Source organism: Stegodyphus dumicola, chromosome X1, assembly GCF_044657685.1.
Source record: "Stegodyphus dumicola isolate Sdum_Otavi_A_Nest chromosome X1, ASM4465768v1".
Lineage (NCBI taxonomy): Eukaryota > Metazoa > Arthropoda > Arachnida > Araneae > Eresidae > Stegodyphus > Stegodyphus dumicola.
This window is the reverse complement of record NC_140780.1, coordinates 1,119,824-1,147,559: the sequence shown is the minus strand read 5'-3', so window position 1 is coordinate 1,147,559 and position 27,736 is coordinate 1,119,824. Positions and strand designations below refer to the sequence as shown.

The window sequence follows — 27,736 nt, the reverse complement described above, 5'->3', positions numbered from 1 at the left end:
TTGGTTGAAAATAATCATGGGGGGGGGCAACTTATTGCGTATAAAATGGAAAGAATTCAGAAAAGTTTAGTGTTTTTTCAGAATGAACAATATATTTTATAATCAAGTTTGCCGATGTGTCATCGATACTGATATTCAACACGTGAACGGTGTAGAAAATTGACCAGCCGATGCTCTTTCTTGCATTCAAACGGTTACTGATGCTATTCCTGTTAACCCTTTGTTGCTCAGTGTTCCACTACATGGAACCCCCAAATTAAATCCATTCTGAAACCGTTAAATTCAACCGTAAATGGATAAAAATGCCTTTATAATATACTTCAAACTTCTCTTTTTAAATAGTAGATGGCAGCATATCACGGAAAGACCCAGAATTTTCATTTATGATGTGTTATTAAAATCCACTTATTTTCTATATTTTTTGGTGACGCAACAAAATTTGTTTGAAAAAAAACTCTGTATAATTTTGATGGCTGTACTCTATATCACTTGTTATATATTTTTTTACATTTTTCATACAAAAAGCATGTGCAGAATCATGAAATAAAGTGGGGTGTTCCATTAGCGGGAACACTGCGCCTTTGGCGATCTCATGCTATTACGTATCAGAACATCTGTCTTAGGAGAAAACATCTGTTGTATATGTTTACTATTTACATTGTTTTACAGAATGACACAGTTTTGAGGGGTGAGGTGTGGTTTGTGCTATGTAAGCCCTAATATGGACATCTTGAAATTTTTGTGAGTAGTTTTCAGGTGGGAATTTTATCAGTAGCTTGAGTCATCTTTACTTAGGGAAGCTGCGTGAATTATTTTGCTATCGCTTTTAAGTCTCATTCCCGTTTATTATAATAATTGTGTAGATATTTTTTGTGCATGTATAATTTTTAGCTTATTTTTTTATTGTTAATATTAATTGCAGTTAATTTTTTTTTATTATTAATTTTCCATAAATGGCATTAAAACTCTTTCCGAAGAGGAAAGAATTTCTTTTTCTCTTTCTTTTTACTTGGAATTCTAAACATATTGTTGCACGGAACAGAAGCCACACAAAACAAGTTTATTGTTCAAAACCTGCAAAGTTGGTTTGTACTTCTATCAAAAAGATGCGACATGCTTTGAAAATTTCACGAAGCTACGAAATCGAAAAATGTGTAAATATTTTTTAATATAGGACCTGTGTATATACATATATTTATCTCGTTTATCCATATATATTCAAGAAAGTTGTGCATATCAAGAAAACCATGTATACAGCTATAATACAGTGTTTTTTTTTTTATTACTATACATAAGCTTCTACTAATTTCCGTGCTTCACTGCAATTCCACCTCATGGAACACCCACAGAATTGAAATGGTAAGTACAATTTTTACAAAATTTTATCTGTATACTCCTTTAGGCGTAGATAGACTGAATACAACTTTTCTTGTTGAAATACCGACTTTAAAGTGTAGTGCACCACAAAGAACTATGAATTTATTTTGCTAGCCTAATTTATTTCACATTGCTAGTCTCCAGTATTACACGAACTTAAATCAAAAGATAAAATTTCTGCTGATTGCCAAGAAGCCACAGAATTTTAAAACAGGAACACCAGACATGCCTTTTGTTCATAGAAAGCTTTTTTAAAAAAAAAAGTTTGCTTAACTTTTCTTGGCACTCGGTTCTTATTTCATATATTAGGCAATAACTTGCTTGTCTCTAGGACAAATACATCCTCAGAAGAGGGAAATAATCAAAAATTGTATAAATTCATTAACAGATGGTTCAGTGCATTTCAGACATCATTATATTCAAACATTTATAATCATTACAAGATTAACAAAAGCCAAACAGAAAATAATGCACCTTGATTGTAATAAAAAAATGTGATAAAAAAGAAGAAAATCAAACTAAATATATATAAAACATTAAATTACTACATATGCCAAAAAAAAAATACTATTAATTACCTAGCGAGGCTGCACATTGGAGCATGCCCTCCGCCTCTTTACAGAGAGCTGTAACCTTTTCGAGAGTCTGAAAAGGATTAAAATCAGAATTAGAGTGCTGCATATACATATATATTTACATTTAAATAAACATATATATTTAAATATTTTTTTTTTACATTTAAATAAAAACTTCAGTGAATTTGAAAGCATTTTATTATATTTCATGAGATTTCTAACACATATATTCTTTGCTTTGTAATAGTTTACACCACTGCACTTTTACGAAAAACCTGTATATGTATTTATGTTTGCTTACCGAAAGCAATCCTAAAAAGAGTTTTGCTTATACCGGGGCTTCTGTACAGCATAACTCAAAATCGAGTAGACTCAGAACGTTGAAATTTTGTATATAGGACTACTATAACACGTAGATGTGCACCTTGTATTTTGGTTGCAATCGCACGCGCCAAACTTATATAAATATATTTATATATATATCCACTATGTTACCCGGCTCAGTGATCTCAGTTTCTTTGCTCTTATATGTTTGTAAATTGTACACTTTTTGCTTTAAAATTGATTGAGTTATGTTGTTCTTATCTTACAGTTATGGTTTTTATGCCTTTAGTAAATCTGTATGCAATATTTTTAGAATCATCAACAATTTTAAAGTTGTTTAAGTGCCGCTAATCCTAATATTTTTTTAATGGCAGCCATTGCTTGTTTACATTTGAAACAGCAGGATAGTGGATTTGTTGCCAATCTAGAAAAACTTAGCTTCGCAACAACAAAGATAACGCCTTCATTTATTATTGCGAATTAAATCTTGCTTAATCCTTTCTGGAATTTTTTCAAGGAAATAAGTATTTAAGATTTACTTCGTAATTTTTAATATAGATATTTTGAGTTTTTACGTATTTTTGCCTTCTTGCGAAGTGAGAACTGAATTAATTGAATGAGAAACACTGAATTGTCTGAACATTATGGCGTAATGGATGATCGGATGCAATTTTAAAAGTACGACTAGCTTTATAGTTAAACATCATTCATTCTTGAACGTCTGAATACTTAATCGTCTGTGAAAAACTTTCTTTTCTTTTTTGTTTGCTTAATTTCTTTTATTTTCTTTCAGATTTACTTCGAAATTTTTAATAACGTCGTTCAGAGACATATCAACACCTTAAGGGAAAATTATGAATAACTGGTCGACATTTGAGGATTTTATCATTTATTTTTACAGAAAATAATTATTCCTGTATAAGTAACACATTATGAAAATTTGGCTTACCTGAAAAACAACTTAGGTCATATAAATGCAATGAAAATCAATAAAAGCCAGATGTCTACTTCTCTCTTAACTAGATCTCTTAACGGGAGATCTCGACAGGTATCTTCGGGGCGGCAGGTACAATGTGGAACATAGGCTTTTTTTTTTAAGAAATAAGGACAATGCACTATGGAAAAGAAACTAACACATATTAACAATGCAACAGTATATATCCATTCTTTTAACTATGTACATTTGTTGCATCTAAACTGGAATTGATTCCCATTTAGTATACATGCCTCATGGAGACACATACTACACTCTCTAACACATTGCACCCACTTCTGTCTGGCAGTATCATCAAAATAGTTCCCACTGCAATAGCCACAGTAATTTTCACTGTTTTCGAGATCCGTCGAGGTACTGGGTTGACTTCCTCCCTGACGTCTAGGTCCCTGTGTTGGTGTTTTACTGCGCAGTTGACTCCTGTATTCTGCGGATGTTATAAGGGCTGATTCTTGTTTTTTCTCCTATTCTGTACAGAGTGGTTCTGTACTACTGGTACAGGGGATAATTCCGAAAATGATGTAGAAGCTGATGCAGTAGATGGTGGTGATGACCTCTGGAGGTTATCGTCTTCTTCCTCTACCATAACTGGAATGGTGCCATTTGTAGTAGCTGTAGTTCCAAAATATCGGGATTGCATGGGTATATTCCACATTTCCGAAAGCCATTGACAAAATTGCCCGACTCGACTGTCGAGATCTTCCCGTGATCAACTGTCAAAATCTTCACGAGTTACACATTTCTATGAGAGATGACAGCAACCCCCTCTGACAGGCTATGAAAACTTTTTGCTTAGACATCCATGCTCCTGAATGCCTGATCTCACTAACCAGTCATTTGGAAATCACCAAAAATTGAAACCATTGTACACATTTATCATCATTATTAAAGCCAATCTTATACTTTATGCATTGCAAATTATGAAGAACTTACCTGACAGATTATTAATATTTATTTTCTTGATCAATCTCTGACTTTACAACACATTCGATTCACAATGACACACTACATTCTTAGGCTATTCCAATACAGTGGTTTCCATATGCGACACAAGGGTGCAGACCACTCTACTAAGGGACTTCCTTAAAAGTGTCGAGATGTCCCCGAACGACTATATAGATATTTTGAGATTTTATGTACCTTTGTCTTGTCCGGAAGTGAGAACTGAATTAATCCAATGAGAAAAACTGAATCATCCGTGAAAAACTGTTTCTTTTTCGTTTTGTTTGCTTAATTGTTTTTATACATGGTTTTAGATTTATTACAGTATTTGAATAGAACATGTGGCAATGATTAGATAATTCTTCAAATGATATAAATTTATATGCATTCAGAGTAATGGATGAACGTATATGGACATAGTATACATATATATATATATATATATATATATATAGAATGTACATAGTATATGGACGAAATGTAACTCTGTTAAGTGAACCTAGCATTAGAGTGTTGTTACGTAAACAAATATAGTGAATTTTAAAGAGTGCATTTATTCTATTGTGGTTTATGCGCTGTGCACGAACTAGATTTAATTCAATCCAGTAAGTTTAAATGAAATGCTAGAAAAAATGTGTATAATTTAATATTCCCGGCAAGGAAGTCATGTGGTATACACATCAGATGTTTTATAACTGCAGCTACATCTATCTTTCATTCCACACAGGAAATCCAAACTGAAGTTGATATGTTTTTGGACTCGAACTTAAGAACGTATTTTGACAGAAAACTTTCATTACAGACACATTTCAAAAATACAATTCCATGCCAATACTACAAGAAATGAAATTATGAAATACTGTAGGAAATATAGATTATATGATATATATAAAATTAATCTTAGGAGATAACTAATCAATATCTCTTTAGTAAATATATATATATATATATATAGGAAACATTTACTAAATGAAAATAAATGAGAAAATATAATTGCTATTGCAACACTGAAATGAGAAAGAAACAATACTTGAACAAGAAAACAATACTTGAACAGCAGCAACCATTTAACAGAGTAGCACACATTTCAAAATATAAGACAACCTGCATACAATCCAAGACTTTGTTGCAAAAATTCAGTCAAAATCGAAGACACATATGTGCAAATGGCATCAAATCTAGCAAAGTTCCTTTCCTGGCTTTTACTTGCATAACTGTTTGTCTGTTTACTTATGTTACAGATAAACATTCTTCTACATAAAAAAGTATTTTAAATGACCCAAATATTCATGATTTGTCATAAATGTGAAAGATTCTAAATTTTAAAATGTAACATTTTATACAATTCTCTGGATTTCTTATTTATTTAAATTATGCATTCTTTATTTTAAAAAAATCTGATGTGAATAAAATGACTTTCTTCTATGGCGTATTTAAATAATAAATAATTTTTGCTGCATTTCAATTTATACTTATTTCCTGGAATTTGGGATATATTTCTCATTCATTCAGTTCTCACTTCATGGCAAGGAAGAAATACATAACAAAATTTTGATGTCAAAATGGCAACTCCTTCAGATCATCAAAACATACGTCTACATTGTCATTTTCCAAAATTGAGTTCCACCCCCCCCAAAAAAAATGAAAAACATCTCTAAATCACAAAAAGTATAAAATATGTGAAATGAACTATCATACTACCGGATTAGAATCATTATTTATGTCTAGTTCTGTTCCAAAAAAATGTGTATGAAGAAGCATAAAACTTACCTGTCTTGGGCAAGGTGGCGAGGCAGACGAGGAGGTTGTGGAGGATGAAATCCTCCTCGTCTTGTGTCCTGGTGCCTATAAAAGTAACAAATATAATTAGAAACAACTATTACAATAGTTAGTGCACATATACGAAATATTTCTCATATTTACAATCAGGTATAAAACATCTTGAAATAACTCTATGTAAGGAAAGAATAAAAGACTCTTTTCCACACCAAAAATTATAAAAACTGATTTTTTAAATTAATTCTAAAGAGAATTTTTCATGGCATCTGTACGTACGTATCTCACATAACTCAAAAAGAAGTAGCTTCAGAATATTGAAATTTTTTATATAGGACTGCTACAACATGCAGATGTGCACCTCTTATTTTAGTTGTGATTAACCGCACCAAACGTGTATAACGCATATAAAGAGATGTATATATCCACTCCGTTCACCGGCTCAGTGATCTCAGTTTCTTTACTCCTATACGTTTGTTAAGTTGTGCATTTTTTACTTTAAAAAGGATTGAATTATGTTATTCTTATCTTTTGGATAAGATTTTCTGCCTTTTAGTACATCTGCATGCAATATTTGTGGAGTTATCAACAATTTAAAAGTTGCTTAAGTGCACCTAAGCCTAATGAATTTTGTGATTGCAGACAATTTGTTTACACTTCAAACTTGGCAAAATAGCGGATTTGTTGCCAATCTACAGAAACTAAGCTTTAAAACAACAAAGATAATACCTTTTCTTATTGCGAATTAAATCATGTTTAATCCATTCTGGAATTTATTCGAGGAAATACGTGTTACAGATTTATTTCGTAATTTTTAATATAGATATTTTTAGTTGTTATATATTCTTGCCTTGTCAGGAAGTGAGAACTGAATTAATTGAATGAGAATTGAATGTGAAAAACTCTTTTTGTTTTATTTGCTTAATTTCTTTTATATTGTTACGAAATGTAAAGGTCCAGTAAGATAGCTTCCCCGCAAAGCAGTTTTAAGGTTACCATAAAATGGCAATGGAAGGCAGGGTTGCCACATTTGGCGATAAATCAGCCTTTTGGCGACATTTGGCAACAAAATTTGCAATATACCATAGACAGTTGGAGAAACTTCTGGAATGAATTCTTACTGGTTTAGTCCAGAATGTTCCCGAACACAAGCTGAAAGCTATATAAACCATGCTGGTCTGCAGTCTGAAAGTGTGCTACATCGAGAGTGTGTGTGCCTCGTCTAGCGAGTCAATCCCTGCGGAGTCGATCGAGTTGACAGCCGGGCAGCGAGTGCCGAGTGGGTCGAGTTCACTGAAGGAGCCTGTTAGTGTATCGCGGTTAGTTCATCGTCGAGAGAGCGTGTTGAGCTCCGGGAAAGACTGAACCGAAGATTCAGGCTGTGCTCGTGTGTCGTCGAGTGCATCGCGAGTTGTAGCGTGGAGAGTCTCGAGAGTGCGTGGAGTTCCGAGAACGACCAAGCAGAGTCGGGAGCTGTACTCCGAAAAGCAGAGTCGGCTGCTTTGCAGGAAGCTGTCTCCACCGTGATAGCCTGATAACTTGAAGGCTGTGTCCAGGGTTCGTACACATTTCTGCACAAGGAAACTAAGTACTTTTAAGGACTTTTATAGACCATTAATGAAAAAAAATTAAGGACCTAAGAGCAAATGGGAACTGGATAATTCAATTAAAAATATTATCTCTATGCTTGAACCTGAGTAGGATGCATTATTATTAAACATAACTTAATTAACATATTTATTAATATGTTTGAAAATAAAATTAATTTTATAAAACTTAAAAAGTAGCATTAAATATTTTACACTCATAATAACTGGACATATTTGAAAGGAAATAAAAGACATTTTAGTTACCTTTTACTAACAATTATCCTTTTTCTTTTTTAATGTCTCATTTTGTCACATATTTGCTCAGTCTAGAGGTTCAGTAAGTAGATTTTATGTCAAGTAGCATAGGTTAAAATGAGCATTAAAATCATAATCAGCATGATTCGTAACAAAAGACTGAATGTTATTACCGCTGCTGCTTTGTCTAGAGAGAGATCTCCTGATTAGAACAAACCTGAAATGCCTGATGTAGGCACAGTTACAAGTTTTGAAAGTTAGCTGACCTCTGTCTGATGCTGTTAGTGTCGTAGCTTCGTGTAGAGCTCCAGGGGTTGTAACTCAGTTAATATACTTTAAGGTTCTATTAAGCCACTAAAGCGTTAGCAGTGATAAGTTCTTTTGAATTTAGTCTCATTGGATGCAAAGAATAACTTTCACGAGAATTTTTATATCTTAGTGATTTTTATATCATGTGACTACGGTAAAGGTTTAACACGATGAGCCTGACGCCGAATTTGCTGTCCTTTCTGTTGAGCCGGCAGCAATATTGCGATCAAGCGGTGCAATATTGCTGACTTAAATTATTAATAAATTATACAAAAAGGAAGGAGATGCACATAAAGTCCGAAAGTATTGTTCGAAATGTTATGATGACAATTCAAAACTATTTGGATGCAAGATAGCCAAAAATGTTACCAAAATAAATGTTTCATATTGTAATATGTATAAAACTGAGGCGTATTTTTGTTTAGAATGTTTCAATAAATTTCATTAAAACTACATTTGATCACATTTCATTGAGACTATACTTATTTTTTAACTTTAATACTGTCGGTCCCGCGAAAAGACGCCAGCCAAACGAAAATTCCACTGCCGGTTTTCAGGGACCGATGCCAGCCTCAGCGTGTTAACGAAAGGCAATAACTTGCTTTAATATAGAGAGATAATTTTTAAGAGAATGCATTTAGTTATAATTAAATTAGTCATTATGGATTTACATGGCCACTATTAAATTAGATTTATTTTTTAATAATATTTGTTAAAAAACCCTATTAATATCACAATCTCAAAAATTTCATAGTTTAAAATACATGCAATTTATGACATTGATTTTTAAACAATATTAGGATAATTACACATTAAAAGCTACAAAACATAAAATTCAACAAAATAATTATGCATCTTTTTAATTTGAAGGCCTGCCTAGACATTCTGGCTAATTTATATTGACTTCCGTGTCCTTAAGCATGTCTTCTGACAATTAGAAATTTGTCTCAATATGCAAACCAATGTTCTCATTAGTTTCTGTGTGTTTTATCTCCTAACTGCCAACCTCTCCACAATGTACTTACCTATGAGGGTTTATTTGATCTGGTAAAAGTGAAATAGTCTGACCCCCCCCCCCCGACAGACGTGAAACAAATTATCACTATGTCTGAAAGTAACTATAAATCAGATAATAAATTTAAATAAAGGTTTAAATAAGCTTCTGATTCAAAAAGAACTTGGAACATATAGGTCTGTTCTTATGCTAACAAAATCAATTACAGTTTGTGGTGATATAATTAAACAAGAAGAGTCAAATTCAAACTAAAAATATGGACTAAGGGGTCAAAGACTGTACAATTTAATTTCAATTTAATCTGGTTCAGTAACTCTATTGTCATAATAAACTCAGATGTCCACAGCAGTAATGGAAAGACTAATAATTACAAATTATCAGAACTGACAGAACTAATGCAGGAAGCAAGTAGAGATCAGAAACACACTCATCTTACACTCCAAAACTGTTTAAGTGAGGAAATAGAAAGGGAAATTATAGTAAAGGCTGAAACTGTAAATAACTGGGTAATTTACATAATAATAACTGTACATATCTTTAAAGAATAATTTTCCTTCTCTTTACATATTTCGTTTCTTTTTTCAACACATTTCCTTTTCACTTTAAATTTTTGGGATTTAATTAAAGATTTCTGTTATTCTAAAAGACTGCTAATTTTATTTCTTTAGTAATACAAACATTCAGAAGAAATATGAAATACACATGGTAAAGTCTGGTCACAGAGCTGGTGTGGCATAATTCTTAGAATTTAAGGAGACACTGAGCAACAAAATCTAGAAATGGCAAAACTTTTAAAATTTAGAGCAGGCTTTGGAAGCAGACTTTAGAAAGGCACCAAGCAGCATAATTTAGGATCCACAGAGACTGCGTCAGGTGGCAAAATGCCTAGCGCCAGCTCTGTGTATGATGCATTAAGACATATTAGATGAATCTTTTGAATTGTCAGTTTTCAAATTCTTTATTAATAGAAAAATTCCTTTCTATAATGCCTGTCCATATGATAAAATTAGAAGTACTTTTGATATTTTCCGTACTTGTATCTAGTGAAAAGTAGAGAAAATAAAGGGAAGATAAAAATGTTAAGACAGCGATTCTAGAATCAGCAGTAAAACATTCAACTATTATGTTTTCATTGTTCTTCCAGATGTTCTCCAAAATGTAAGAAACTGTATGTTACTACCATGGAGATATTTTTCATTTTATCACATTTTTCTAGAATCCTTTAGAATCGTGGGTCTATAAATTTGTCTTAAAATCTTTCTAAACTTTCCAAGATTCAATGTCTAAAATCCTAAAGAAATATTACCCCTACCAATTCTGTAACAGCAAAAAGGCTGAAATGTTTTACAAAAAAAATCAGAGGAAAAATGTGTGAAATTAATTTTATAAAGAAAATTGATGCATTTTCTAAGAATTCTGATCATTCTGAGAAATGGGGAAAATTCTTACCATGAAAAAATTTAAAGACATTTTTAATTAATTACGTAGCTATTTTGCTTTTGCTAAAAACTGTTTTGTAAACTGTGCTTTATAGCATTATTCTTTGCTTATTTTTCAGATTCAATAAATTGTATACACTGGTGTGCAAAAATTAAGGACGAGACAGTTTTTTCAATATAACTTTGTACAAAAGCTTTCCAAATCAACACATTTAATACCGTAAGATCCCCAATACATAAGGACACGAGTAATGTAAGCAACACTTACAAAAAGAGAAATCAGAGGGATAAAAAGAAGCTTTATTCAAAAAGTAGCACAGAGCGCAATGCGGCTGAAGGCTGAAACACTGTGATGGGTGTCCACCAAGAAAAATCCGGTCTTCAATAGGGGATATGATCTCCCCTGACTGCTAGGCAGGTTTCACAGCGTCTGCCCATACCGAGAATGAGGGTGTCAATGAGTTGTTGAGGCATTGCTGCCCATTCGTCTTGCAGCGCCAATCGAAGCTCCGGAATCGTTACTGGTGGTAAGTTATGAGCTGCCAAGCATCTGCCTAGAAAATCCCATACATGCTCGATGGGATTGAGATCCGGATATCGTGCCGGCCAATACATATGTTCAATATCCTCACTCTCTAAGAGCTGTTCGGCAGCTACTGTGCGATGACATGGTGCATTGTCGTCCATGAAAAGGAACTGCGGACCCATAGCACCTCTAAAAAGATGCACGTATGGAAGAAGAATCTCGTTACAATAACGGGTCCCGTTGACTGAACCTGCGTCAAAGATGTGAAGGTCTGTATGACTACCAAGCAATGATGCCTCCCCAAACGAGAACACCGCCACCTTCATACCTGTCCCTTTCAATGATGTTCGAGGAATGATTGCGGCTTCCCCGCTCTCTCCAGATGAGTATGCAATAAGAATCGCTACTCAGACTGAATCTGCTCTCATCTGTAAAGAGTACTCTTTCCCATTCATTGTCTCTCATTTCCGGTGTTCCCGGCACCACAGAGAACGCTTTCTCCGATGGGCAGGTGTTAGAGGTACACACCGTACAGGGCGTCGTGCAAACAGATCACCACCGTGCAGTCTTCTGGCCAAAATAAAACACGATATCGGTCATCTAGTCGTCTGTGTCGTGTGTCTAGCGATTTCTCCCGCTGTCTGCCGCCTGTTTCTTCTGGCCTGTAAGGCAATATACTGGTCATCTGCGGGTGTGGTTCCTCGTGGACGACCACTACTCAGGGTTGCCACTCAAACAGGAGAATGAAATTCCCTGACTTTTCCAGGTTTTCCAGGTGTGTTTCAAGAAAATTCCAATCTATCCGCATAATGTACGTTGGCTGTGCTAAGAGGTAAATTAATTATGGTATTACTTGTATTGTGTAGCAAATTCACTTAATTATTCAATAAATTCCAGAGGACATTTATTCTTAATTATTCTTGGTATACTTTGATAATTTTGTTTAGTTTTCCACTTAAGAAACTTAATAAAATTTAAGATATATACATTGGATAACAAATGTATGTTTTATTTAATTAATACTCATGATCATCACCAGTTCAACACGAGGCTAATCCGGTCCTTATAAATCACAACGCAAAGCTAAATAGTTAGGTTAGATTTTAGGTAAATTTAATTTGCGTGAGGTATGTTCTTAAAAGGCACCTTAACACTTGAAAACACAAATATAATTATAATCGTTTTTGTTTTCTCCACTGAAGATTGAGATTAGAATCTTCCCAATCTGGAATAAAATAAGGCTTTTTTTGCAGACATTCTGCAGCTAAATGCAAGAAAGAAATCTATTTTAATAAATTGAGGTATTTTATATTAATTTCGCAGCATACATAAGGAAAAAATATGTGCATTAAATTTCGTGATGGTATGTCATCATACTGCTATAATTAATTTCAGGATTATGCCAGAGAAAATTTCCTGAAATTCGGAAATATTATTTACTAATAATAAATAAATTTAGAGGGAAGAAGCAACATTAAATTATATGAATAACATAAAAATAATTACTTAAAATTGAATTATAATAATCAACAATATTTTAGCGAATATAGTTATATTACATGGCTAGCCTAGATGACCGATTACTATTTTTTTTATTTTACTGCAAAATGGCAAGGTATTTATTAAAAAGAAAAAAAAAAAGGTTTAAAAAGATTTTGTGGTAAAATTCTAGCATTGCATCTTTCTACATCTTTGGCAAAATTTTGAAAATTGTCACCAAGACCAAAATGACCCGTTTACTGCACATCATGATGTCGCCAAATCTTATTATTATTCTAACCAAAGAACGTCTATGTAAAGAAGAAAAGGTTCCATACAAGTAATATGCTATTACCCCGCTAGAATGCGGAGGGAAAATTTGCCAAGGGATTTGGCGACGGAACCTGGCGGCCAGAATTTCCCTCTCCGTGATGTGTACAGGAAATTGAGAAACACGTGTTAAGAAGAAACGCTCTTTGACAAAAAGAAAACTACGAAAATCCGTTTTTAAATTATTGCGAAAAATCCAAGAAGAAACGTTTTATCAAAGGGCGTTTCTTCTTGGATTTTTCGCAATAATTTTAAAAACAGATTTTCGTAGTTTTTTTTTTTCCTGAAAATAATTAATCCATGAATTAATTTACTTGCACCAAAAAATATTTTCTTTTCCTTTAAAGTTTAACCACTTGCACTAAGACTAAACTTCACGGTTGCGGTGCCATGCGCTACAATATAACAAGCGGTAAAGTGTCTCATTTACGCCGCTCCACATCTGCGAGTGCAATCCAGAGCTGTAACTCGAGAAATAAACAATCCCATTGTTAGCCGACGTGTGCACCACGTTATTTTCATTTTTGCGATAAATGCTTATCAACGTGGTGTTCACGTCGCTCGCGGTTTGAGACAAAAGCATCTCGACGTGCGTGGCACGTCTTTTTAGTGCAAGTGGTTAAAGAAATTTTAAACGATATTCATTTTATGAACTCTTGATAACGTGACCTTCAAACTTCGACACCGGTTTCGAGCTTTGGCGACAGATATATCAGACATGCACAGCTATTTCCCTCTATGATGGAACGGAGCCACGTCTGTTGCAGAGAGGTTTTCCTTCTTTACAATTCTTTGATTCTTACATATTCTTTGATTCAAACGTCCATGGTACCGTATATTAGGATTAAACCCATTTTGTTTTATACGAGAACAGGTACTTTCTTTAATTCATGTACTGCACATGCGATTCTCGAGAATACTGGAAACCAAAACTTGCGGGAAAGTTGCTTTGCTTTTCTAAAATATTTACAATAAAATTGGAGCTGCGAAAATTGGCTCTATGCCAGCTACCCGAATGACACTCATGTGATACATAATTCGCCAAAAAAGTTATCTCTTCCGACGTCGGCGCAAAAATCGCTTTTTTTGGCGGGATCGTTGTATGAACTTCCCTGACTTTTCCAGATTTTGAGAAAAATACTTAAATTCCCTGACTTTTCCCTGAATATTTTGGTCAATTTTCGAATTCCCTGACTTTTCCCGGTTCTCCCGGTTTTCCAGGTAGCGTGGCAACCCTGACTACTAAACCCCCGGATAGCTGTTCCTGTAGTTTGAAATTGTTTCCAAAGTTGTGAAACGATGCTGTGAGCAATTCCGAACTCTGCAGCCACACTTGTCACACTGCGGCCTTCATCCAACTTCCCAATGATTGGACCTTGGGTAAAAGTATCCAGATGTCGTCTAACAGATTGATTATTCGCCATTTCTCGCTGAGCCAGTAACTCGGTGTGATTTTAACTGCTATACGGCGTGCAATCTCTTTGCCAGAAATACTGATCTTACACCGACAACATGCTTTATACTACTCAGACACTCCCCCATTACGTCTACCTGCATATCTGCGCATGTGCTACCGTACATCACCTTACTTAATCTCCTGATTAGTCTTTCTGTCCTCTCTGCCTCTTCGTTCAGCTGATATGATAATTTTTCGACTTCGTTACACAGCGGAGAAAAAAAAGTTGAGAAGTGATCAATGACAAATAGCTAATACAGCGAAAAATCCCCCTACTCTACTTATTGGCGCCACGCCAGGAGAGATAAAGACCTTTGAACCCAGAGTCACGTGATCACACATCTGGTCGAACGAAGTCTCTCCCTTTTTTTTCCTGCCGTGCCTACTTGCGGAAAAGAATCCAGAAGAGAATGTCCAAGAACCGGGGGAATGAGTCATAACTCGCAATAAGAAAAGAACAAAAAAGAAGTTTTTCCCCCTTTTCACGCATTATCACTGCCTTTGGAGAAAGAAAGGAAAAGTTTTCACCACACACACACTGACCTTGCATTTTCTGCTTTCAAAGCAAACATAATTACCCAGATCAAAATAAATAATTCATTATTATTTCTACTTCCTTTTGAACAACGATCCCCGGAATTTCCGGGTATCGAAGTTCAAAATCCGCGGAGCACAAACACCCCTGCATACTATTTAAATTTTGATATTAGAAAAGCTTTGAAATTTCTGCATATCATAAAAGTAATAATCTACCTTCTAATAAAACATTAAATGTGCAATTTTCTACACTTTTTTCCCAATACATCAAATTGTGATTTAACATGTAACTGAAATATCAGTCATTGGTGACCAACACTATACATTCCATTCAGATGATGTCAGTCACCAAAGGCCAACACAGTATATTTTTTATTTGGACTGCACCAGTCACCAGCGTTACACAATTTAAAAAACTATCTCTTCTATCAAATGATGCACAGATCTCTTGGCTGCAACTATACTGGTGAAACTGGGTATCATGGTCTAAATAAGAAAGGAAGACAAAGCAGGCATGGTGCTTAAATGCTAAAGCACTGCAGTGCAATCAACTTTCTCTCAGGAATAGATAACATCACAAACTACTTTGTTATTATAATATTATATACAAGTAACTTTCTATTATTTATACATTTATAATTATATAGTATTTTCAGCTTAAAACCTAAAAATACTATATAAATTTTCCAAAATTGGCCCAAGCTTAGAAATATTCCATAAAAGCTAAATCCAAAAAAAGGAGTAAACAAGGTTCTCCAAGGCAGACGAGTAGCAAGACATCAAGCTGCAGACTAAATGACAGAAGATGAGATTCCAAAAAGACAACATACTTGCAGAAAAAATAATTTCTGAAAAACTCTACAAGACAATTTAATGGGTAAAGTTAAAGAGCAATTTTCTATCTCTTTCAGAAAGAAAATAATTTTTAACATGTGAGAGTAATTCTTTGCATTAACATCAGATAATTTTAACACACAAATGCTAGAATAAAAAAATTCAAATTTCAACATTAGAACTTGCTAGCAGTTTAATAGCATGCCAAATACAGAGGTAACTTAAACATGAATATGGCAAAGTAGAATTGAAAACTTTGATTTACATTTGTCCCTTTTTGGCCAGTTATTTTTCAAAAGTAAACATATTTATGCTTAAAACTGAAACAATGCAGGAAAAGTCATTTAAAAAAATGGAAACAATTGAAATCAGAGTCAATGGTTTCCTGTTAATTTTTTCCTCTGTTTCAATTAAAGCTGGGTTTACTACACACAAATCGATTCGTTGATGGGCTATGATAAATAATTAAAGATAACCTATTGTGTCTGTTAGCTCTTGATTCTTAAACTAAGCTGTCTTCAGTTTTTCCAAATCTAGTTACAAGCTCTTTGAAATATCAGTAATGATTTACAATTGGAACAAACTCAGCAGGCAAATAAAGACATTCTTCAGGTTGTAGTTAATTATACATTCTTCACTACAATTTCATAAGTTTATCTGCAACGATCTGAGCAAAAATTCAACTACAGCAAGATACAAAATTGAAACCTAACAATTTAAATTAATACTTTTTTTAATACAGATAGATTTTTACTTAATTAGAATATTTTGCAAACTTCGATTTATTATGAAACAAATTTTTTTCTTCAGTTTAACATTTCTTCATATCTTCTCATTAAACAAAACACATTCAAATTAAAATTCTAAATTAATCTTAAAACTTACATTTTTATCAGCAGTTCCTTGACTACTGACAAGTTCTTCCAGTTCTAATTGCAACTGCTTTCTACTCCTTTCAAGTTCTCCCATTTTATCTTGGCTATCTTTATATGCCCGGGTTAAAGATAGGATTTTAGTCTCTTTTTCTTTAGATTTTCTTTCAGCCTCCTCTCTTTCCTGAGCAATTCTCTTAGATACAGCTTTTTCTATGGCAAGCAACTGGGCAAATTTTCGTTGCTTTTTCTCTAGTTCAGAAACTTTAGTCCTCTGATTTTCAAGTTCCATGTTTAGGTCTTCTACCTATAAATTATTAGAAGTAAAATTGTAAATTGAATATATTTGTAGTGAATATAAACAAGAACTGCATAACTTCATATGAAAATACAGTTGAAATGCTAGTTAACTTATATATATGTAAAATTATCTCACCTCAGATTGAAGCTTCTTTTTTGATTTGGATAATTTCCCATTAGCAGTCTGAAGTTCTTCTATCTGCCTCTCCAGCATTTCAATATCTTTCGTCTGTTTTTTACAAACTTCTTTAAGGTTGGCAACCTGCTGAGCATCCTCATCTGCTCGTTTCTTTAGTTCTTGCAACTAAAATAATAATGTTAACATTAAGAAATTTAGCAATTAGTAAGGAATTTACATTTCATAATGGCATATTCAATGGCAGATCTCTGAAGTGAGAGATTCATTTCACTTGACCGTTTAAGGAACTCATTTTATGATACAATATATGTTTACTACTCTTTAAAAATGAATCGATGAATCGTATTTCTTAGCAGCTTGCATGATACATTTTATGTATTTCTTTGTTAATGCAGGAAATAATTCCTAAGAATTTGCCAAGATTTGAAATGGTGCTATATATGATTAACCCCTTAACTGCCGCGGGCGTATATATACGCCTTGCTCAGCCGATGCGTTAACTGCCCCCCAAATGCGCAGCCGATGCGTTAACTTTGCGAATAATTTTAGGTGTAGCAGCGCAAAGCAAATGATAGCAGTTCGGAAGGACGTATATATACGCCTGGGGCAGTTAACGCATCGGCTGAGCAAGGCGTATATATACACCCGCGGCAGTTAAGGGGTTAAATATAATTATTTTTAACACTTCTTGTGATGTCACGCAAGTCCTAACACTTTGAACTAATCTTTTCAGTTTTAATTTCAGGTGAGAAAGCAGTAAGAAACAGCCTAAGGGAAGAATTAAACGATGAGATAAATATACAATCAGCTACTTACTTTCAAAAGCTAAAAACAGCTGTACTGAAGATAAATATGTCCCATTTCCCATTAATCTTTACAAACTATTTTTATCCCTGAATTACATTGCACTGTCTCAGTTTAAGTTTATGCTGCCCCAATAAATTAAATAAATCACTAAACTACGATCTGGCATTATTATAAACTCAATATATTTCCTGTGTTTTGAAAAGTCAACACCAAGCTATTCTGGACAAACGTGAGGCTTCAAGCTCAAATTCATACATCTGCATTACCAAATGCAGAAATAAAGATCATCACTAATCTGTTCCCCAAAAATCTGTGTATAGCATGTGTGCATAGTGCAGATAAAAATCTAAGCATAACATTTTTATTCAAAACATGGTACTAGTACTTTGTAGCGGTGGTACTAAAGGTTTTCATAGTCAAAAAGTTGAGAACTGCTGGTCTAGAGGTTTAGTAAATAGCAGGTAAATTTTATGTCAAACAGCATATATTAAAATAACAAGTAAGATCATAATCAGCATGATTAATAACCAAAAGACTGAATGTTATCACCGCTGCTGCTTGTCTAGAGAGAGAGAGGCCTGCTGATTAGAACAAATTTGAAAGGCCAGATGTAGGCACGTTTAAGCAAGTGTTGAAAGTTAGTCAAGCTCTGTTTGATGCAATTAGTGTCATAGCTTTGTGTAGAGTTCTAGGAGTTGTAACCCAGTTAATATACTTTCAGGTTCCAGTAAGCCATTAAAGCACCAGAGGTGATAAGTTGTTTTGTATTATTTTAAGTGTCTCTAGATGCAAAGAATAAGTTTTACTTGAATTTCTACATCTTTGTATTTTATCTTGTGACCACAGTGAGTAGTTTAGTAATGAAAGAAAATAACTTGCTTTAATATGTAGGGATAATTTTTAAGGGTAAGCAGTTAGTTATAAATAATTAAATTAGGTAAATAGATAACCTTAGTCATTATGGATTTACATGGCAACTATTAAATTTTATTTTTTAGCAATATTTGTTAAAAAAGCCCTATTAAAATCAAAATCTAATAAAATTTCACAGATTAAAATACATGTAATTTATGACACTGATTCTCAAACAACAACACTCAAAAAAATATTTATCCGTCATTTTAATTTGAAGCCTTCCCAAGCATTTTGGCTAGTTTACATCGATTTCCTTAATTCAAAATGCAATTTCTTTATTCAAAATTAAATCAAACTGTAACTGTTAATAAAATTAACATAATCCTTATAAATCACTATGCAGTCGAATTTAGGATCCACAGAGATTGCATCAGATGGGAAAATGCCTAGTGTCAGCTATGTGTATGGTGCATTAAGACATATTAGATGGATCTTTTAAATTTTAAGTTTTTGATTTCTTTATTAATAAAAAAAATCCATTTCTATAATGCCTGCCCAAGTGATAAGATTAGATGCATTTTTAATATTTTCCATGCTTGTGTCTAGTGAATAGCAGAAAAAATAAAAGGAAGATAAACATGTTAAGAAAAAGATTCTAGTGTCAGGAATAAAAACATTCAAATATTATGTCTTCATTGTTCTTCCAGTCATTCTCCAAAAAGTAAGAAATTCTTCAAAAACTTTCTATAAAATTCATCTATTACGCGTTGCTACTATGGAGACATTTTTCATTTTATCACATATTTCTCGAATCTTCTAGAATCATGGGTCTATAAATCTTGCCTTCAAATCCTTCTAAACTTTCCAAGCTGCAATGTCAAAAATGCTGAAGATAAATTATCCCAATTCTGTAACAGCAAAAAGCCAGAAATATTTTGAAGAAAAAAAAAAGAAAGGAGGGAAAAGTGTAAAATTAATTTTATAGAGAAAACTGATGCATATTCTGAGAATTTTTAATATTCCAATACAATTACATGGGGAAAATGCTATGAAAAAATTAAAAAGACGACATTTTTAATTAATTACATAGCAAATTTTGCTTTTGCTAAGAGCTGTTTCGTAAATTATGCTTTATAGCATTATACCTTGCTTATTTTTCAGATTCAAAATATTGTATAATAAGTTGCCAAAATGAAACTTTATAATATTACAGAGAAAAATTTTAATGTTATTTTTTTAATATAATTCCAATATATTACCATTATTTTAATGAAATTTATCAATGTTTTAAAAAAATCATCGAAAAATTCTCAGATTTCAGAATTAAATTTCTCTATACAAACTGACATTAAAATCGCCAAATTCATAAGTTTAATAAAAGAATTCACATTCTCAAAAGTGGAAATTCTTTAAGAGCTCTATTACAAAAAATGAATTTTGAAATACTTATGTTTCACTTCTTGCTTAGAAACTCAAGTATCCCATCATTTATATTAGAAATGGAAACAAATTATAACACATGAAACAATTTGAAAGATAGCCATATACCTCAGTGAATCGCCAAAAGTATTCCTCCAAAATGCTAATTCACACTCAAAATGGCAGTCGTAAAAACAGAAAATTTCAGATGATTAAAATTAAGGACCTTCTGCTGATTTGGGCTAAAATTAAGGACTTTTAAGGATCAAAAATCGGTTCCAAAAAACTTAAGGACTTTTAAGGACTCTTAAGGACCATACGAACCTTGAACAAAGATAATACATTCTCTTATTATTGCGAATTAAATCATGTTTAATCCATTCTGGAATTTATTCGAGGATATAAGTGTTTCAGATTTACTTCGTAATTTTTAATATAGATATTTTTAGTTGTTATATATTCCTGCCTTGTCGGGAAGTGAGAACTGAATTAATTGAATGAGAAATACTGAATGGTCTGTGAAAAACTGTTTCTTTTTTGTTTTGTTTTCTTAATTTCTTTTATATATCATGTTAGATTTATTACAATATTTGTATAGAACATGAGACAACAATTAGATAATTCTTCAAATGATATAAATTTATATGAATTCTGAGTTATAATATGGGCAAAATGTAACTCTGTCGAGTGAACCCAGCACCAGAGTGTCACTATTCTAAACAAATATAGTGAATTTTAAAGAGTGCATTTATTCTATTGTGGTTTATGCACTGTGGACAAAGTAGATTTAAATGAAATGCAAGAAGAAAGATGTATAATTTAATATTCCATGCAAGGAAGTCATTTGGTGTAAACATCAGATTTTTTATAACTGCAGCTACATCTAGCTGGTGCTATCTTCCATATTACACAGGAAATCCAAATTGAACTTGATATGTTTTTGGACTCGAATTTAAGAACGTTTTTTGACGGAAAACTTTCATTACAAACAGACACATTTCAAAATATAACATTTTATACATTTCTTTGCATTTTTATTTAGGAAAATTATGCATTCTCTGTTAAAAAAAAATCTGATCAATCTGTGAACAAAATATGACTTTCTTGTATAGGGTATTAAATAATAGATAATTTTTGCCGCATTTCAATTTATACTTATTTCCTCGAATTTCGGATATATTTCTCATTCATTCAGTTCTCTCTTCATGGCAAGGCAGAAATACATAATAAAAACTCATACCTTCATTAAAAATTTAAAAATATGAAAAAACATAAAATTAAACTAAATTTTTTTTACTGAAACGTGCCCGTCCCAGTACCCTGCGATTTCAATATTGACCATGTTATAGGCCGGCGCTGGAACAAAAATTTATAAATTAGAAATAATTTTACTATCCTATGTTATGAAGAACGTAAGACCCCAAAATTATGAATTAAATGGAATCGGAGATACATTTATTCCTTTTGAAATTTATTTGCTAAAATTTCAGATTCCACACAAAAGTGATACCCTATGTGTCATTTACGTCAATGTTGTTCTACTGAGACTCTATTCAAAAGTAAATGAAATTTATTTCAAAATTTTTATGAAATATATTTTCTCTCAAATTCTAAACAAAGTATTTTTATGTCAAAATGGCAACTCCTGCAGATTATAAAAACACATATCTACATTGTCCATTTTTCAAAACTGAGTGTTCTTTTTCCTAAAACAATGGCATAAAAAATATCTCTAAATCATAAAAAGCATAAGATATCTGAAATGGAACTATCATGCTACAGGTTAGAATTATCATTTACTTCTAGTTCTGTTGCAAAAAATGTCTATGTAGAAGCATAAAACTTACTTGTCGCGGGCAAGGAGATGGGGAATGCGAGGAGGAGGTCGTGGATGATGATGATGAGGATGAGGAGGAACTCCTCCTCCTCTTGTGTCCTCTCTCCTATAAAAGTAAAAAAATTAGTTAGTGCACATATTACAAATATTTCTTACATTTACCATCAGGTATAAAACATCTTGTGATAACTGTATGTAAGGGCAGAATAAGACTCTTTTCCACCCAAAAAATTATAAAAACTGATATAAAATGAATTCTGAAGAGAATTTTTCGTGGCATCTGTACATACGTATCTCGCATAACTCAAACGAGTAGCATCAGAACTTTGAAATTTTGTATATAGGACTGCTATAACATGTAGATGTCCACCTAGTATTTTGGTTGTGATCGGCCACTCGAAACGTATATAAATATATTAATATATATATCCACTCTGCTATCCGGCTCTGTGATGTCAGTTTCTTTACTCTTGTATGTTTGAAAATTGTACATTTTTTGCTTTAAAAATGATAGAATTATGTTATTTTTATTTTCCGGTTAAGGCTTAAATTTGCATGCAATATTTGTGGAGTTAGCAACAATTTAAAAGTTGTTTAAGTGCAGCTAAGCCTAATGAATTTTGCGATGGCGGACATGTTTGTTTACACTTCAAAACTGGCAAAATTGCGGATTTGTTGCCAATCTACAGAAACTAAGCTTCGCAACAACAAAGATAACGCCTTCTTTTATTATTGCGAATTAAATCATGTTTAATCCTTTCTGGAATTTATTCGAGGAAATAAGAGTTTCAGATTTATTTCGTAATTTATAATATAGATATTTTTAATTGTTATGTATTTTTGCCTTGTCAAGAAGTAAGAACTGAATTAACTGAATGAGAAATACTGAATCGTCTGTGAAAAACTTTCTTTTTTGTTTTGTTTGCTTAATATCTTTTATACATCATGTTAGATTTATTACAGTATTTGAATAGAACATGCGACAACAATTAGATAATTCTTCAAATGATATAAATTTATATGCGTTCTAAGTTATAATATGGACAAAATGTAACTCTGTCGAGTGAACCCAGCACCAGAGTGTCGCTATGGTAAACAAATATAGTGAATTTTAAAGAGTGCATTTATTCTATCATGGTTTACGCGCTGTGGACAAAGTAGATTTAATTCAATCCAGTAGGTTTAAATGAAATGCAAGAAGAAAGATGTATAATTTAATATTCCGTGCAAGGAAGTCATGTGGTGTAAACATCAGATTTTTTATAACTGAAGCTACATTTAGCTGGTGCTATCTTCCATTCTACACAGGAAATTCAAATTGAAGTTGGTATGTGTTTGGACTAGAATTTAAGAAATTTTTGATGGAAAACTTTCATTACAAACAGACACATTTCAAAATGTAACATTTTATACATTTCTTTCCATTTTTATTTAGAAAAAATTTTGCATTCCTTATTTTAAAAAAATCTGATGTGAACAAAATATGACTTTCTTGTATGGGGTATTAAATAATAGATAATTTTTGCTGTATCTCAATTCACACTTATTTCCTGGAATTTCGGATATATTTCTCATTCATTCAGTTCTCACTTCGTGGCAAGGCAGAAATACATAATAAAAACTCATACCTTCATTAAAAATTTAAAAATGTGAATAAACATAAAATTAAACTAAATTTTTTTTACTGAAACGTGCCCGTCCCAGTACCCTGCGATTTCAATATTGACCGTGTTATGGGCCGGCACTGGAACAAAAATTTATAAATTAGAAATAATCCTACTATCCTATGTTATGAAGAACTTAAGACCCTAAAATTATGAATTAAATAGAATCGACTATACATTTATTACTTTTGAAATTTATTTGCTAAAATTTCAGATTCTACACGAAAATGATACCATATGTGTCATTTATGCCAATGTTGTTATATTGAGATTCTATTCAAAAGTAAATGAAATTTATTTCAAAATTTTTATTAAATATACTTTCTCTCAAATTCTAAACAAAGAATTTTCATGTCAAAATGGCAACTCCTGCAGATCATCAAAACGCACGTCTACATTGTCATTTTCCAAAACCGAGTTCTGCCCCCAAAACAGTAACACAATCAAACCTGAAGACATATATGTGCAAATTCCATCATAAATCAAGTTACATGACAAATCCAGCAAAATTCCTTCCCTGCACAACTGTTTGTCTGTTTACCATAGATATACATACTTCCGGTTACAAAAATATTTTGACCCAAATATTCATGTTTTGGAATTTTTAAATGTAAAACATTATAAATTACAAAATATAACATTCTATACATTTTTTTTCCTTTTCTATTTAAGGAAAATCCTCATAAAAATTCTGATGTGGACACCACAACTTTCTTGTATAGCATATTAAAGTATACACATTTTTTGCTACATTTCATTTAAACTTAATTCCTTCAATTTGAGATATATTTCTCATTCAATTAATTCAGTTCTCACTTTGCGGCAATGCAAAAATACATAAAAACTCAAAATACCTTCATTAAAAATTGCAAAATATGAAACAAATTAAATTACATAAAAATATAAAATTTAATTTAATTAAATTTGTCTTAAATTAATTATGTCTTCGTCCCAGGGACCTGACCTTGTGCCCTGATCACTGGGCCCTGCGACCTCATTATTGCCGTGATGAATCGCTGTAGCAAAGTTTTTAAATTGGAAATAAAATCTTTTATAAAGGTGTCTGAAATAGAACTATTGTGCTACCAGATTAAAACCAACAGTTACTTCTAGTTAAAAATATATATGAAGATGCAGAAAACTTACTTGGAGCGGGAATGCTGGCAGTGGCATAGCGAGGGGGGGAGAAGGAGGGCACTGCTCGCAGAGAGACGCCAAATGGTCCCCAAACAAGAATCGCATCACCTCACTTTGTTGAGGTGGGTGCCGAAAAGGTATGCCTTGGGTGCCAGTTATGCTTGCTGGACCAGGGGATGAGGAGGAGCTTGATTTGGAGCAAATCATTCTGCTCTTCTTTTTGCTGCCCTATAAAAGTAACAAATGTATTAAGAAATAACTATTAGAATAGTTAGTACTCATATTACAAATATTTTTTTACCTTCACAATCACATATCTAAACCTTTAGATTATAACATGTCATTTATATTTATGCTGCTATATTGAGATTCTATTCGAAAGTAAAAGAAATTTCAAAATTTTATTAAATTTACTTTCTCTCAAATTTTAGAAAAGCATTTTGATGTTATAATGGTAACAGCCCACAAATCATAAAATCACACATTTGTATTCCCATTTCAAAAACGGAGTTTCTTTTACTAAAAGAATGGCATGCAAAACACATCTCTGAATCACAATACTAAATAAAACAAGTGAATTCATAATTTTAAATAAATATTGATAAACTATTAGAATCTATTAAAGCAACATTTTGAAAATTCCAACCACATAGGATTCTGCAGTTTTTAATTGCAGTTAAAGAAAACCTAACTGCAGTTCAAAACATGATTGCATAATCTTCAAGATATGTATATTTAACATATGATGGAAATTCTAAAGATTTAGTTTCATATAGTCAGCATTATTTTTCAAAATATGTTGTGTTCAATATATAGAAACTTTTACAATGTAAGAAATATAAGCAGAATAAATATTGTGGAAAAATAATTTCTTCTTAAGGATTTGCATATGTTTTATACAGTTCTTTGCCCTTTCATAGATTCCTATTTAGGAAAACTTCCAAAAAAATGTCTGGCGTGGACACCCCGACTTTCTTGTATGGTGTATAGACATTTTTGGCTGCATTTTATTTAAACTTATTTACTTGAATTTGAGATATATTTCTCATTCAGTTCTCACTTTGAGGCAAGGTGAAAATATATAAAAACTCGAAATATCTTCATTAAAAATTGAAAATATGAAAAACATAAAATTAAACTAAATTTGTTTTACGGAAACATCTCAATTCCAGGACGCTGCGATTTCAATATTGACCCTGTTACGGGCAGGCACCGGAACAAAAATTTATAAATTTGAAATAATCCTACTATACTATATTACAAAGAACTTAAGACCCCAAAATTATGAATTAAATAAAATTGAGTATACATTTATTACTTTTGAAGTTTATCTGCTAAAATTTCAGATTCCACACAAAAATGATACCCTATGTGTCATTTACGTCAATGTTGTTATATTGAGATTCTATTCATAAGTAAATGAAATTTATTTCAAAATTTTTATTAAATATATTTTCTCTCAAATTCTAAATAAAGTTATTTTCATGTGATAATGGCAACTCCTGCTGATCATAAAAACACTCATCTGGAATTTTTTCCCTAAAACAATGGCATGAAAAACATCTCTAAATCACAAAACGTATAAGGTATTTGAAATGGAACTATCATAATGAGTTGCTGGTTGTAAATTTTTCGATTTTAACAGCTTTGTGTGCATTTATGGCAAGCTGCGGTTGTCAGATTTCATTATACTATTTATTCTACATTACAACGAACTTAAGACCCCAAGATTATGAATTAAATAGAACTGATTATGATAATTCTGAAATTTATCACCTAAATTTTCAGATTGAATACAAAATTGGATACCCTATGTGTAACTAAGCACATGTTGCTATATTGATATTCTATTCAAAAGTAAATGAAATTTATTTCAAAATTTTTATTACATTTTTTTTTTTTTCCTCAAATTTTGGGAAGCATTTTGATCCTTCTTAAATTTCATTGTGTTTAATCTTTCCCATGTTTAGATAGTAGAGCTGTAGAGGAAGAGAAAGACACCACGAACGATTATGTCAGTCATTACTTACATCAAGTCTCAGATAGGGCTTAGACTCCAGTTAGAACATGGAACAAAGTTTAAATCATTTTCCAAGTTTCTGGAAAGTTTACAATAGTGTAAGATATTTTCTTGACATGATAAGTCCTATGGATTCACTTTTTACACATCTTTAGAGGAAATTCTTAGGATATTATTTTATTTTACATTTTATTCTTAGGCTATTATTTACATTACTTTATTTTACATTACATAAACACTAGCATAAATAGTGCTTCCAAAAAGAATGACTTAACTTTAACTGGGAAACTAAAATTTAGGACTGATGTCTAATAAAAGCTAATGCCAATAACTAAATCAAATCTCAAGGAAGCTTTAGTTAAAGCATGAATCATTCAAAATCTGAATTGACAGATATTTAATTATTCTGCTTATAGATATATGAAGATGCATGAAACTTACCTCAGTTCGGAAAGCAGAAGGTGTTGGAGGAGGCAATGGGGCGCTCTGTAAAAGTAACAAAGATATTTAGAAACTTTGTATAATTAGTGCACATATTACAAATTTTCTTTGCATTTACAATCAAATATCAAAAACCCTGAGAAAGCAATATGGGAGTTTTTATATGAGGTGCTGACATCAAGTAAAAACCAATATAAATTGTGAAACAGTACAGTTTAGCTGGGTGTGAATTCTCGAAGTTCTCTGGAACTCTACCTTTTTTTACAACTGCAGCTACATCTTGTTGATGCTATCTTCCATTCTGCACACGATGTCCAAAATGAAGTTTTTTATTGGGGGGGGGGAGCTCACGGCCACCAAGTTTCCAGGCCAAAGGTTTTGAAAAACTACCAAAACATTGGCATAAAATTATGGAATTAGGTGGTGATTACTACTCGCACTAAAGACACTGCTATCATGCTTTTTTTTTCCCCTAACTTTATTACTAA

At 32.4% G+C, this 27,736-nt stretch overlaps 2 protein-coding genes across 2 annotated transcripts in view; both read right to left on the bottom strand.

The window, feature by feature from the left end:
- Positions 1 to 16,921, bottom strand: part of LOC146993037 (uncharacterized) — a 43,592-nt gene extending 26,671 nt beyond the window's left edge. The window contains exons 1-2 of the mRNA XM_085808530.1: positions 16,643 to 16,921; positions 5,983 to 6,057 (exon numbers count right to left, since the gene is read on the bottom strand). Coding sequence (XP_085664656.1) covers positions 5,983 to 6,057; positions 16,643 to 16,921 — 354 coding nt within the window. The remainder of the gene's footprint in view (positions 1 to 5,982; positions 6,058 to 16,642) is intronic.
- LOC146993036 (uncharacterized) overlaps positions 1 to 27,736 on the bottom strand; it is a 133,241-nt gene that overhangs the window by 77,590 nt on the left and 27,915 nt on the right. Inside the window, exons 11-14 of the mRNA XM_085807664.1 lie at positions 27,249 to 27,293; positions 24,797 to 25,015; positions 21,997 to 22,092; positions 17,066 to 17,233 (exon numbers count right to left, since the gene is read on the bottom strand). Of these exons, the coding sequence (XP_085663790.1) occupies positions 17,066 to 17,233; positions 21,997 to 22,092; positions 24,797 to 25,015; positions 27,249 to 27,293 (528 nt within the window). The remainder of the gene's footprint in view (positions 1 to 17,065; positions 17,234 to 21,996; positions 22,093 to 24,796; positions 25,016 to 27,248; positions 27,294 to 27,736) is intronic.